Source organism: Pelodiscus sinensis, chromosome 2 (genome assembly GCF_052426305.1).
Source record: "Pelodiscus sinensis isolate ZL-2025 chromosome 2, ASM5242630v1, whole genome shotgun sequence".
Lineage (NCBI taxonomy): Eukaryota > Metazoa > Chordata > Testudines > Trionychidae > Pelodiscus > Pelodiscus sinensis.
Window position 1 is genome coordinate 177,875,295 of NC_143053.1, and position 13,572 is coordinate 177,888,866.

At 40.6% G+C, this 13,572-nt stretch overlaps 2 protein-coding genes across 12 annotated transcripts in view; one reads left to right on the plus strand and one right to left on the minus strand.

The window, feature by feature from the left end:
* UBP1 (upstream binding protein 1) overlaps positions 1 to 6,922 on the plus strand; it is a 70,704-nt gene extending 63,782 nt beyond the window's left edge. For 3 of the 4 annotated variants that reach the window (XM_089776574.1, XM_006121750.4, XM_006121751.4), the window contains 4 exons: positions 24 to 136; positions 779 to 921; positions 3,242 to 3,293; positions 5,099 to 6,922. In XM_089776574.1, the coding sequence (XP_089632700.1) occupies positions 24 to 136; positions 779 to 921; positions 3,242 to 3,293; positions 5,099 to 5,136 (346 nt within the window). In that variant the 3' untranslated portion in view covers positions 5,137 to 6,922. Of the gene's footprint in view, positions 1 to 23; positions 137 to 778; positions 922 to 3,241; positions 3,294 to 5,098 lie in introns of those variants that run through there. The other variant, XR_331971.4, reaches the window with a different exon arrangement.
* Positions 1 to 13,572, minus strand: part of FBXL2 (F-box and leucine rich repeat protein 2) — a 108,732-nt gene that overhangs the window by 20,787 nt on the left and 74,373 nt on the right. For 2 of the 8 annotated variants that reach the window (XR_012901888.2, XR_012901889.2), the window contains exons 14-15: positions 12,267 to 12,479; positions 9,470 to 9,711 (exon numbers count right to left, since the gene is read on the minus strand). Coding sequence is in view for 3 of the 8 variants with exons in the window: in XM_075921837.2 (XP_075777952.2) it covers positions 9,604 to 9,711; positions 12,267 to 12,479 (321 nt within the window). In the remaining 5 variants the exon portion in view is untranslated. Of the gene's footprint in view, positions 1 to 7,782; positions 9,712 to 12,266; positions 12,480 to 13,286; positions 13,443 to 13,572 lie in introns of those variants that run through there. The other 6 variants (XM_075921841.2, XM_075921840.2, XM_075921837.2 and 3 more) reach the window with 5 other exon arrangements.

Consider the following 13,572-nt stretch of genomic DNA (forward strand, 5'->3'; position numbering starts at 1 on the left):
TATGTATTCTTTTAAAATTGCAGGTCTGTTAGGCCCCGTTTAACAATCTATGTGTGCCAGGAACCACTGAGGAGCATACAACTGGAAAGGCAGCAAGATGAAACCAATGGTGATAACAGCAATGGTGCAATATATGGTATGATCACATGGTGCTTTTTCATGACTTGGTAGCCAATAAAAGATTTGAAATAAACACTTGAGAAGAGGGAAAAGGAGCATCTGAGAATAGATTTTCAATGAAATATAATAGTTCAGGCTAATGTGCAAACTGCTAGAATTGTCTTTTTGTAATACGTAACATCAATACAAATGTATCCAGAAAGTGAATATGCGGTGGATTAATGGTGACACCACAGTTTTAGCATTGCAGAGATGACTGCACTCCTAAAACTAAGTCAGAAGTGGTATATGTGCTTGTATGGTGGAACACATCACATCTTCAACAACAGAACATTTAATAAAATGTAGGCTTTTAAAGGGGCTTGAAGGAAAAAAAACCAAAACCCTAATGTTGATGATGTAGTTATTGAGCACTCAAATGATCTATGGTGGTCAGCCAAGAAATTCACTGTAAGTGAATGTACAACTAACTAATTGAAAGAACACTGTAAAATAAGGTATTCAAGTTTCAAAGATATTGCAGATCAGGCAGTTTAAAACAAAAAAGCAAACACTTTAAAGTGAGAGATGTAAACTTTACAACCTTACAGGAAAGGTTTTTTCACATAAATGGTTATCAATGACAGTATAATTCTTAAGTAAAGTTTTTATCTTACAGTTTATCATGCAATCTACTTAGAAGAAATGGCAGCCTCAGAAGTCACTCGCAAGCTTGCTTTGGTGTTTAATATTCCTTTGCATCAGATTAATCAGGTTTACAAGCAGGGTCCTACTGGTATCCACATCCTTGTGAGTGATCAGGTAATGACATTTTTTTTCATCGTTTCATTTGCTTTTTTAAATTTGATTTCAAAACTGATAAGTTTACAAATTAAAAATGTAAATTAAGAATTGTGGTTTTATCCATACTTTCTTAGGGAGGTTTCTCTGAGCAGCACTGCTTCTCCCCCCTCGCATAGTATGTAGTATACACCTAATGCCCTCTTATAGTTAGAACTTTTGTGTTTTGCTATAGCATTTAGTGTGACTGGAAAGCCATTTAAATACAGTAGATTACGGTTCTCCTGTCTTCATTCCCTAAGGTTCAAAAAACATCACATGAAACTCAGAGTAGAATGTGGATTTGCCACTTTTTTCGCCAGAATCTGGTTAAGCCAAATACTAGTACAGAATCCATTGCTGGCAGGACTGCTATGACTAGAGCACAAGAGCTCTGAGAGAAAGTCCCACTTGTATATAACATTTGAATTAGGGATGCAAATGACTAGTTGATTTAATGGATAAGCCTAGGCTTATTGGTTAATCTAGATGATGAATTGCCTCCCCCCCCTCCCCCCTTGCTGCCTCAGGGTGGGGAGGGGAGTAGGAGATGGCTTAAAAGCTGGTTTTCCCCCAGCACTGGCTTGGTGCTGCTGCTGCCTCTATCAGAGGCAGTAATATGGGGGCAGGGGAGCTGTTGGAGGTAGAGGCTGCTTTTCAAGGCAGCAGCTCCTGCCTGCAAGGGGCCCAGGTTGGCCGTGGGCAGAGGCTGCTCTGGCAACAGCCCCTGTCCGTGGTAGGCTGGCGCCCCCCCCCCCACTACCAGGAGCTGCTGCTGGAGCAGCCTCTTGTCTGTCACCAGCCCTGGCTGCTGTAGAGCAACTTCCCCAGTCCCCTCCTCCCAGCAGCCTCTGTCCGTGGGAAGCTCGGACGCCCTGCAGACAGGGTCTGCTGCTGCCTCTGTATCAGAGGCAGTCGGTCCAAGGGGAGCTGGCTTTAAACTGGCTCCCTTTGCAAACTGGTTCCTGCCCGGCCCCCCAAGCTGTTGCCTCTTATGCTGGATGCTGGCCCCACCCCTGCAGGCTATAGAATAGTTGACTAACTACTTAGAATTCATGTGGTTAGTCAACTATTCAATTAACCGATAGCTAACTTGAACATTAATATTTTCATTAATGTTGTATGTACATCAGTTGTAATATGACGTCTTTACCTTGCACCAGTAAACAAAGCATGTAAAAGTTGAAGTTAAACTAAAGTATCAGTTGACTTATCTCTTCTCACAATTAGTAATTTGGGAATTGAAAGAACATGGGAACGAGACTTACAGGTTGCACCTCTCTGGTCTGGCAACATCCATAGCCACAGATGTTCCTGGATGAGAGAGACCTGTGGCAGGAGAGTCAGCAACTGGGGAGCCTGGCAGTGGCTATGTGAGGTCAGGGCAAGGGCCAAGGACAAGGCAACCTAGCTGGAGCTGTAGCAGGGCTGGGGATGGCCAACAGGCAGCCCTGGTGAGACAGAATGAGCTGGTGACAGAACTGGGTGGTGGGCTGTGGTAGGGGACCTCCCCTGGTTTGACAAATTCCCTCATATGGGACCAAACAGGTCCTGAGGGTGCTGGACCAGGAAGTTCCAAGCTGTGCTGTGTAGGCAGTTGATTCTGAGATGCAGTTGATGAGTAGATCCATACTGAAGGAACATAGTATCCAAATTGCAAGATTGAAATGCCATGCTTAACTGTGACTTAAGTATTTCATGCAAGCAAATATTTTAACCATATATTTCTGGAGCCCTTAGGTCAGGGGTGGGGAACTTAAGGCCTGGGAACTGGATCTGGCCCCTGAGGCTCAGGGCTTCCTCCCAGCATTGAGGAGCCCATGCTGGCACTCCAGCTTGTTGCTGATCCTCTGCAGGGCTAAAGCACACAATCTACTAGTGTGGGGCCCAGACTCTGGGATGCAAGGGGGATGTGGGGAGTTCTTACTCCTTCTCAGTCAGGGGCCATGTCAATGAGGAGTTTTGTTTTTGTGTCTCACTTGTGAGAGACCCCTGACTGACTCCCCCCCCCCCTCCCCTCCCCCCCGTGGGACAGCGACCCTGAACCAAAAAAAGCTCCCCACTCTTTCCTTTAGTAGTGAGGTCAATGAAGTATCAAATTCTGCTTATGCTCACATTTTGACATTTTAATAGCTCTTTTTGGGAAAATCTAGTACATTTTGTAGATACCTACATGTATTGAGAAAAATAATTGTATAGTGTCTATTTAGAAATATTGTGGATCACTTCAGCATTCAAATTGCTTATGGATTGCTGGTCTCCTTAGGTGGTACAAATTTTAAGATCTCCTTTTTCTTTCTAGATGGTTCAGAACTTTCAAGATGAGAGTTGTTTCTTAGTCACCACAATAAAAGGTATATTATTTTAATAAGGTAGATAACTGGCCTAACTAGCTACTAGATTTTAAGAGACAAGAATTATGCTCTGATAGACATGCCAGCAGTGTTTGCTGCTACTACAAACAAGTAATAATACAGTCAAGTAGAGTGACTTGAGGAAAAGAGGCTGAAAGCAATAGTTTTCACTCCACATTAAAATTTGTATAGTATGAAAGATCTAAAAAGCTTTTTCTTTAATATCTAGAGATTGTTGCATCTTAGATGTACTAGCATGAATTTATATCTATCTCGCAAATTGAGTGAAGTAACCTGCTCCAAATCTAATCCCAAAAATGTCAGTTTAAAACTAACAGTTCGCGGGATTTGTGATTCTCTACCATGGTTTGTATCAAAACCAATTAATATAACAGTGTTGCAGGTACTCCAGGGTGCTTTAAATTTTGTAAGGATATAATAGTTTCAAAGAGAAAAATATACACCACAGTGGATGATGATAAATTGAAGGTTGCAGCCTTAAGAGTTTAAATTTTTAGGAAGAATCTGTTTGCACCTTGATGCAGGACACCATTTCCAAAAGTTAGAGAGCCAACAAATTAGTGCCTATCTAAAATAACACTATCTTTATGATGATCTTGGTGTACAAAATCCTGTAGCTGGCTATTCCAATTTACATTTGTATAAAACTAATTTTTAAAAAATCATGTAGTGGCAGCCCATGTTTAGGCTTAACACTACACACATACTTCCTGTTTTCTCCTATAGCTCTAGACTAGTCTCCTCACACTTACCTGGTTGCTGCTTACATCCCTCAGATGTGGTTTCCAGCCCATATTCATTCCAAATTTGCACTCATATATAGCTATATATAGCTTTATAGCAAATTCAAATGCCATGGATTTATCACTTTTTACTATATATTACAAAGTGTTAATGTTTATTTGGAGGGGATCTCTTAACATTATACCAGGAGACTTAAGTCTGTGGCTTCTCATTAATTCACTAATCAGATTCTTTGTTACATTTTAGGTAATACCGGTACAATTTATTTTACCTATTATTCCAGCTTTTCCCAAAAAGCTTTGTGGTGTTGCATTTCTGTAAATACAGTGTCACAGGCCTGCTAACTATGAGGAAGCCAATTTGAGTGCCAGTCACTAATTTCTGCATCTAATGAATCTTCACTTTCATACAGATAAATTTAAAACGTAAATTTTAGAGGTTCAATTTGGGTTCAGTAAAGTACACTTGCTTTATCTGCATCCTAATATTCTGGCTACTGGGCAGATGACTTTCCTATTCTATATATATATAACCATCCCTTAAATCATTTTACAGTGACTGTATTTATCAGTTTTGTGGATCACAGCGTTTTAGAACAGATGAGATTTAAGAATAAGAGCACTAAAAAAAAAAGTTTAACTGGATTTTCAGGGGACTCCTTGATTGTGTCAGAACCAATGAGACAGGTTAAACAAGAGAAAATAGAACAACTGCATGAATTGAAATGGATACAAGGAAGTTCTAAAAATAAAAGTAGCAAAGCAAGTGTCTAGAAATTGAAACTCTATTTTGAACATAATTTTAATTTGAGTCAGTATTTGTTGGAAGGGGTAGAGAATGTGTTAAGCTGATGAAGTTTGCTGTTCTTAAAAGGTTAAGCAGTCATAAGTCAGTATCAACTTAGTAGTTAAAGGTGTGCTTTTCAAGAACTTACATGGATTTTAGTTTTATTACACTGGGGGTTATACTGTCTTAAGTGGCTGGAGTTTTGATTAAAGGGCTGCCATTCTTTCTTATAAACCTGTCCTTTTTCTCTGCAGCAGAAAATGGTGAAGGTTTCCATATAATTCTGAAGTGATGTCATATAGACATACTAGACTGATACTCCAATGCAGATTTCAAGTCATGATTAATGACGAACATCATCTGAAAATTCTTCAGATTGGACTTCACCATATAAAATGTTTCATATTGAAAACACAAGACCTTTCTAATGAGCTGTTTGATAGATGAACTTTCTAATCACTGCCATAGCTACATGTCCTCATAGGGGTATAATGCCATGACAGCCTATGTACAGGCATGGAAGACAATATAAGCAAAGGTGCTTGCCCTTTACTGAAATAAGGCAAATTATGGCCAGTAGATACAGTTCATAGAAGCACTGTTGCTTTCCTATTATACTGTATCCAGTTTGGAAATGAATGTAAACTTATTCTGGGGCATTTACCTTGCTGTGCCAGTTTGTCTATTACTTACTTGTACCTTATGCTGATTTTATTTTTTGATGTTAGCAGAGCACATAGAAATCTGTGTGGAGACGAGTAGTTAAGGTGATAGTGATCAGGTTGTTGGGTCTTTGAGAGTAAAGCTGTCAAAACAGCTTCCCTGTGTAAATTGTGTATAAGAGTGTATGTAAGAAATGTAAATGCCAGAATAGGATTTTAATAAGTCCTAGCCTGATGCAATATATGCATGCAGCCTACTGCATTATCAACTGTACCTTATTGAAAGGATTAACAAAAATCCTGTGGGGTATGAAGTAATTGTGTTTTTGCTTTTGACAAATTTAATGGAAAAGAATTGCCTATGCATCCTTAATTTCCAGTTTCTCTATGAAGCACTGCTGCAGGCTTTTTTTATTTGGGTTTTCCTCTTTGCTTTTTTTAAGTGCTGGGTTTAAAAACAACCCCCCAGTAATTACGGGGGTTTTCCTGGGTGGGTGGGGGAGGAAATGTGCTAAACAAAGGAATATGATACACTGGCACCAAGGGGCTACAAAAACCAGCTTCAAGTACTATCAATCACATTGCTCAAGAAACACTAATATACACTTCTTTAGTAGCTGGAAGATCTTGCTCTAATCACTTTGCAGTCAAGATACCTGCACATAAAGTCTCACATTGATACTGCAAATTTTTTTACAATGCCTCTTCCATATGACCAAATACTTATCTTTGAAATAGGCAATGTGCTTTTCAAAATTGAGTTTCTCCTTGAAATTGTCCGATGTTTGGCACTGCCATTCAAATATTTAATATGAATGTCCACTTAAGACTTTATGGTATGTGTTATGTACTTTGGGGAAGACTCTTCATAGGCAGAAAAATCCCCGTCCCTTGAAATCAGTTTGAAAGTTTTGAATGGTATAGTGCTAAGTGTGAAATCATTTATAAAGAACAAAAACTACTGCAGCATGCAAAAGGCTGCTTTGATATTATCTGACTTGCTCTTTAGCTGGGTTAAGTGATTAGCAAGAAAGCCTTTATAAAGCTGTAGCAATTCTGAAAACTTAAATCCATGAAAGCTAGAATTGTTTTTTCTGCACTGATAAAATGGAATTTTATGGACTTAAGTTTGAATTTCTTCTGCTTATAAATTGTTCATCTTTGGGTATTTGTTGGATCTTAATAGTTTATTGAACTGACAACTGTCACCTTAGCACCATTTTCAAATCCAAAATGTTTTGTAAGGGGGGGGGGGGGAACCTTGATTGGAAAGTATCCAAATAGTTATTAATTTTTAAAGGAATTGTATAGTAGTTTGTCCAGCTCACTTGAAATTGGAATTTAATTATGGCACCAGCAAACTGCTTTTAAGATGTACACATTTCAATTTTAAGTATAATAAATGTTTTTCAATAATTTTGTAAATGCGCTTCTTATTGTTCTAACATAGAATTAATATTGTAAATAGGAGCACTGTATTTCAGAGCAGATACTTGGGCTGCCCAGCAATATTTTAGAAAACCTATTGAAAAGTCATCAGCTTGACAAACACTTCATATTTTTTAAAAGTGAAATACTAATGTGGCTTACAATGCACCTTAATTTTTGAAATCAGTGAATCAGAAGTTCAAGTAAGTATCAGCTGATTGTTTATTTCCTATATCATTTTTCTTAGCTTACGCATATGTCAAATTTTGTAGCTTTGTACATCTTTAATGCCATTAAAAATCTCACAATAAGATCCATAAAAATGAGCCAAACTTTAGGCAACAACTCATTTTGACCTACACCAATGTCCTTAAGAAAATTCCAACATGGAAATCTTGATAAATGTATTCATAATATGAAAACTAATCCAGGAATATTTGCTGTTGCTTCAAAGGCAATCTTTGCCTCCCTCTGCCCAAAGATTAATGTGAATTCTTTATGTACTATTCATTTTAGGTTTTCAGTTATGTCCAATCTCAAGTTCACAGATCTGCACACAACAGAAGTGTAGCAGGTAATCATGTACCTTACATTTTCACATTCACTCTAACATACATAGGTCTAAACATTCCAGTTTAAGATCAGCTTTTAAAGGTGAGGTGTGAATGTGGCCACTGCAAGACCGTATTTCTAATATGTGTGGCCTATTGAGCTTTTTGTCAAATGACATTACATATTTTTCAGGACTTAGCCTAGCAACTGCTACATCTTGTTTTAATTTAACTCAAGCCATTTTCCTCTGAAGAACTACTCTTGCACCTGGCAGAGATTGCTGTGCACACCAACAATTGATTTTAGGTGGTTTAATAAAAAAAAAGTACCTTCCCCTTGACACAGATTTACAGTCTGATTTCACTCTCCCTTGTAAAGGACTTAAATCTACATTGGAAATTCTGGATCTATTGATATCACCCTAGCAGTGTTAATACCTTTTAATTATGCTAATGTGACACTGAAGGCTCTTGTGTCTGAAAAGTCTGCATCTGTAATGGGACAAATAGCACTGTTTGTTCTGGATTTCAAGCTGCACAACCACACCAATTCTATTAAATTAATGTAGCTTGATGATTTTCAACACTCACGTTAGCAGCTACTGTTCAAACTTCAATAGGCGGGGTAGGAGAATGGGCCTGGTATAAGACCTGAACTAAAGTAAGCAAGAGTTCATACTATGAGTAACAGACTGGTCCTGTCAAAGGCATCTAGGTATTTGCAAGTCAGGGTCCAGGACATGAACTCAAAACTAGTACTGCTTAAAAAAAAAACTCCTCATGAAACATGTAAATCCATTCTACCAGGGCTATACGCAGATACCCCAACGTAGCACATAAAACAGTCTGACAAAATACTGAAGTGATATTTTCTCTGAAACAGCACCAGGTGATAAGTAGAACTGCTTTGGCTAAAATGTCAGGAGGGACGTATGACAAACATGTTATGAAACACAAAAGATGATACATAAGGCATGTCTCACTCTATAAATGTTGGGGTACCTTTCTTTGTCCAGCCTAGGGGCAGTGGTGACTGGGCCATGTCCATTGCATTCGTCATAGCCTTAGTCTTCTAAGTGCTACTACTGTGCTTTGTTTTCAATAAACTTGAGTGCCTTTGGTACCTTATCTGATTCTGTGGTTTTTGGGGGTTTTCTGGGAGTTTGCTGGCTACTTGTGCAGTCAGTGCCACATACAGAGGGAGCACACAAACATGCTGACAGCCAGTGTGTGTGGACCCCTAGAAATTGATAAACACTCAGCCCACTACTTATAGTACTGAATGCAGCATTTAGTTCCTTGCTGTGTCACTGATTTAGGATGTGACTTAAGGAAAATAGCCCCCTACAGCTGCTGTTTAGGACTAAATGGGGCGATTCCTTGGCAATGAGGAAGGTGAAAGTACCATAGGTTACTGTAGTGTCTGAAAGAGCAAAGCCTGTAAAATGTTGTTCCATGTACAGGGCATAAACCGCCATATCTTTCTTATTCTGACCTATTTAGTAACACTTCAGATAAATATTCTATACAGACTATTAAACTATTCGAGGAGTGGTTTTTTGTATTTCACAACTTTCAGATTAAATAGCTACCTTGAGATGTACTACCCTCCTAAAATAAGCTGCAGCAATCTAATTTTCATGATTACTTTCTCCTTTTTTGGGTCTGCTAAAGCGGATTTGTCCTTAAACCTGATGTAACTGGTCATGCGTATTGTACAATAGCCATTTGGATTTGCATGCTTGATTAAAGACCCTGTTTTGGTTACACTTAATAATGCTTACAAATAGGAACTAATTTTCAGGGTCTGAGAGTCTTACATTGTTGTTAGGGCTTTCACTGAGCATCCTACAACTCTGTATACCCAAGTCCACATTAGCAAATGAAACTATGATTGTCATATCAACAGCAAGGATAGTGGAGCGATACAATTAAAAAAAAAAGCATCAGTTACTCCACATCCACATGTAACACTGAGTTTTACCTGCAAAATGAGTCAGAACCAGCACACTATTGGATGACTGTGACATCACAGCTATAGCAGTTAAACTGACACACTGCAAGTTTTTGTTTCCACAATCAAAGACATCTTTCTTCCTTGACCTCATGCTCCTACCGTCAAAGGATAATGCAGCACCTGCAGAGTCGCTGTCGACTACCACCTACTGAAGGAGGTGGCGTAACTGGAGCAAAGTAGGCGTGAACTTTCACATCAGGTAAATGGGCCTGTGGATGAAAATTCTGCATTTTAATGGAAATTGAAAAAGTTAACCAGTAAATATGAAGAGCAAAAACAAACTACTTCTGAGATGACACTACAGGTTGGACTCCCTGGTCCAGCATCCTCAGGACCTGGCTAGGCCCAAACAAGGGAGTTTTCTGGACCAGAGGAGATCATTTGTCTGCCACCGCACCCCCAGCTTGGTTCCATGTCTCAGCTCCCCCTACCCTCCCACCCTGACCCCTGTTCCTACTCAAGCTGCCTTGCTAGGTACTTGGCTCCTCTGCTGCCAGCAGTCCTGGATGGGACCGGCTCTACTGCTGCTGGCTCCACTCAAACTACTGGACGGGGACTCTTGCCAATTAATTCCTGGCTGCTGGGTCTCTGTGGCCCAGGAACATCCATGGTCCTGACAGACCAGAATCCCAGATTTTAAGAGGTTCAACCTGTATTGTCAAAGCTTTTCTTTCTGCTCTTATCTACGCACCTACCCCTGGGGGTATTTTTGCAAAAATAATTCTGCACACACAGTATTTGAAAACCTGTAGGTTTGTTAAAATAACACCACGTATTCCAGTTTTGATTACTACAGTAATTTATTTAAGAAGAACAGCCATACTTGGTCAGACCAGGTACATCTAGCCCAGTATCCTGTCTTCCAACCATGGCCAATGCCAGATGCCCCAGAGGGAGTGAACAAAACAGGTAATCCTCACGTGATCCTTCCCCGTCACCCATTTCCAGGCTCTGACAAACAGAAGCTTAGAACACCATTCCTACCCATCCTGGCTAATAGCCATTGATGAACCTAACCTCCATGAGTTTATCTAGTCCTTTTTTGAATCTTGTTAAAGTCCAGACAACATTCTCTGGCAAGCAATTCCACAGGTTGATGGTGCGCTGTGTGAAGAAAATCTTCCTTTTGTTTTAAACCTACTACCTATTAATTTCATTTGGTGACCCCTAATTCTTATATTATGGAAACAAGTAAATAACTTTTCCTTATTCACTTTCTCCATACCTGTCATGATTGTATAGACCTCTATCATATCCCCCCTTAATCTCTTTTCTAAGATGAAAAGTCCCAGTCTTTTTCATCTCTCTTCATATAGCACCCATTCCAAATCCTTAATCATTTTGTTGCCCTTTTCTGAACCTTTTCCAGTGCCAATATATCCTTTTTGAGATGAGGCACCCACATCTGTATGCAGTACGCAAGACATGGGCGTACCATGGATTTATACAGAAACAATAAGATGTTCTCTGTCTTATTCTCTATCCCTTTTTAAATGATTCCTAACATTGTTTGCTTGCTCCTCACTATATGTTGGGGGAGCCCTGGAGGGATCAAGGCAAGCTGCAGGCTGAATCTGGGCTATGGGGGGGGTCTGCCTTGTGAGGGAGGAAGCAGCTCTATGCACTGACATTCCCCTGCACCACTATGCCTGGAGGAACAGTAGCACAGGGAAGCTCTGTCCCTTCACTTGCTTGCAGGCTCCATGGCCAATGGGAGCAGTGGGGAGCAGCGCCTGCAAGTGCAGGGTGGCATGGAGCCACTTGTTTCCCTTCAGGGACTGCACCTGGTAGGTCTCTCAAATCCCCTTCCCCCATCCAGCCCCCCGTGGAACCCCAGCCTGCTCCTGTTCCCTCCTACCTATACCCTGCACCCCCTGCCCATTCTCAGGCAACCTTGTCCCACACATTGAACCCCTTGTTTTAGCCCCACTCCAGAGCCCAGGAGCCCCCTCCTCCCATATCTATTAATTTTAGGACCCCCTGAAGAGTTAATCTGACCAAGAGGCTGGAGTGCAAGGCAAGTAGTGTGTGTGTGTCTCCCCCCCGCTCATTGTTCTGTGGGTCAGTGGCCTCCACCTCACAAAAGGTTCCCCATCCCTGCCCTAAATCTGCCACTTACTGAGCAGAAAAGGTCCTATGGTTAAAACATGGGGAATGACAAAGAGGATGCACTAATGACAAAGAGTTGCTCTGCCCCAGGCTTCCTGGAATCAGCCACTGATCAGTTTCATCAGCAGCTGACTTGGGGACGCCTGGGTTTCTTAAGTTGAATCTGTATGTAAGTCAGAACTGGCATCCAGATTCAGCCGTGGTTGAAACTGATCAGTTTCAGAAGCAGCTGACGCCAGTTCCGACTTACATACAAATTCAACTTAAGAACAAACCTACAGTCCCTATCTTGTACCTAATCCGGGGACTGCCTGTATACCCCTGGGAGTTCTGACATCTAAAGCAGGAAAGCTTATAAATTTAACACATTAATCAACATCCTTAGTTTTTACTCTTCCTTCCCATGCTTTGGACAATCTGTTAAGCTAGACAAGAGCTACTTAACTTTGGAAGCCTCAGGGAGCAGTAATACTGACAGCACATGCCAAGGGCCACAACTTAAGCTTCTTTCACACTGATGGGCATGAATACAGAGATTAAGGGACTACACAACACACAGTCCCCATTTAAGTCAGTTCTGTTGCTATTAATAAAATGCAATATTTATCTGATTTCAACCCCTATCACAGTACTTATAACGTTTAAAAACACATACTCGTATTCGTTTGATTCCTGCTCGTGTGACTTGCTGACAGTCATACAACTCGATTCTCTCCAAGCTGTGGCAGTTCTCCAAGTGCTCTAGGGTCACATCGGTGATGAGAAGACAGTTGTCTAACTCTAGGACTTGTAGCCTTTCGTGACCACAGGTACTGTTGCTCAGATGCAGAATCCCGTCATCTGTGATCAATTCACAGTGAGATAAGCTCTACAAGACAAAACAACAATGAAATGTTTCATTCCACTGGTTTATATTATTACTATTAAAAAAGGCATCTGTCTAGTGCAGAAACAAAGGGGCATATTTTAAATGCCATCGCCTGAAGAGCAGGAAAGGTAGCTGCCAATAGGAATAGCTTTGGTTTAAGGATTGTAGCAGTCAGAATGATAGACTCTAACTGTAAGTTGGCTTCATCGTTATAGCCCCAGGACAGGCACTTTGTAGCACTAGCCAACCTCAGCACTCCTGTTGCTCTCTGGGGATACAGAAATTCTATTTAGGTTGTTGCACAGATCCATTTACTGAAAATAAGGAGCAAAATTACACATGTGCAATGCCAAATGCTTACTTTAAGCACCTAACAGGAGAGACATGCTATCTTTCTCTGTTCTTCTAGATAGAACATTCTCCACTCTTTCAAACCTGTATGAAAAATAATTATTTGATTTTTCTGCAGTGCTAATTTCCCTTCAGCATTTCCTTTAGAACCACTGAAAAATCAGTGCTCAATTTCAAAAGTGATAGATTTCTTGCAGAGTAAGTTATCTACGTCTGTCACATGCCGCATGAACACTGCATGTGTGTATTAGTGCACATACTATGGATCCATGCATCAGTTCAAAGACCTACAGTTGAACCACTCCAAGTTAAGTTGGTTCCTGCTTCCTTTAGAGGATTCATGGCCTTCACAAGACCATTGTCAGAATAACAAGACACCCTTGAATTTTCATTGCAGGTAGTACTCTGAGGCTATTGTCAGCTACCTATAAAATAAATGCTCTGCACAGTCATCACCTCTGCAGAAGGCCTTGATGTGTTGAGTTGATTCCATCTTTCAATCTGGGCTTTGATCAAGCTCCCAGCTCAGCACCATGAATTGTCCATAGCCCACCAGCTACCTGCTCTGTGTGCCTTTTTCCTTGTCTGCAGAACAGCTCTGGTGCGGGGACCCTTGGCAGTGAACAGAAAGCGAGTGCATTTTCTAACTCCTCAGGAGAGCCAAATAGTAGTTCTCAACAGTCCTGTTAGTTCCAAACACCACCCCCTGAAAATTCAGATCCAACAATTGGGAGAGCCATGG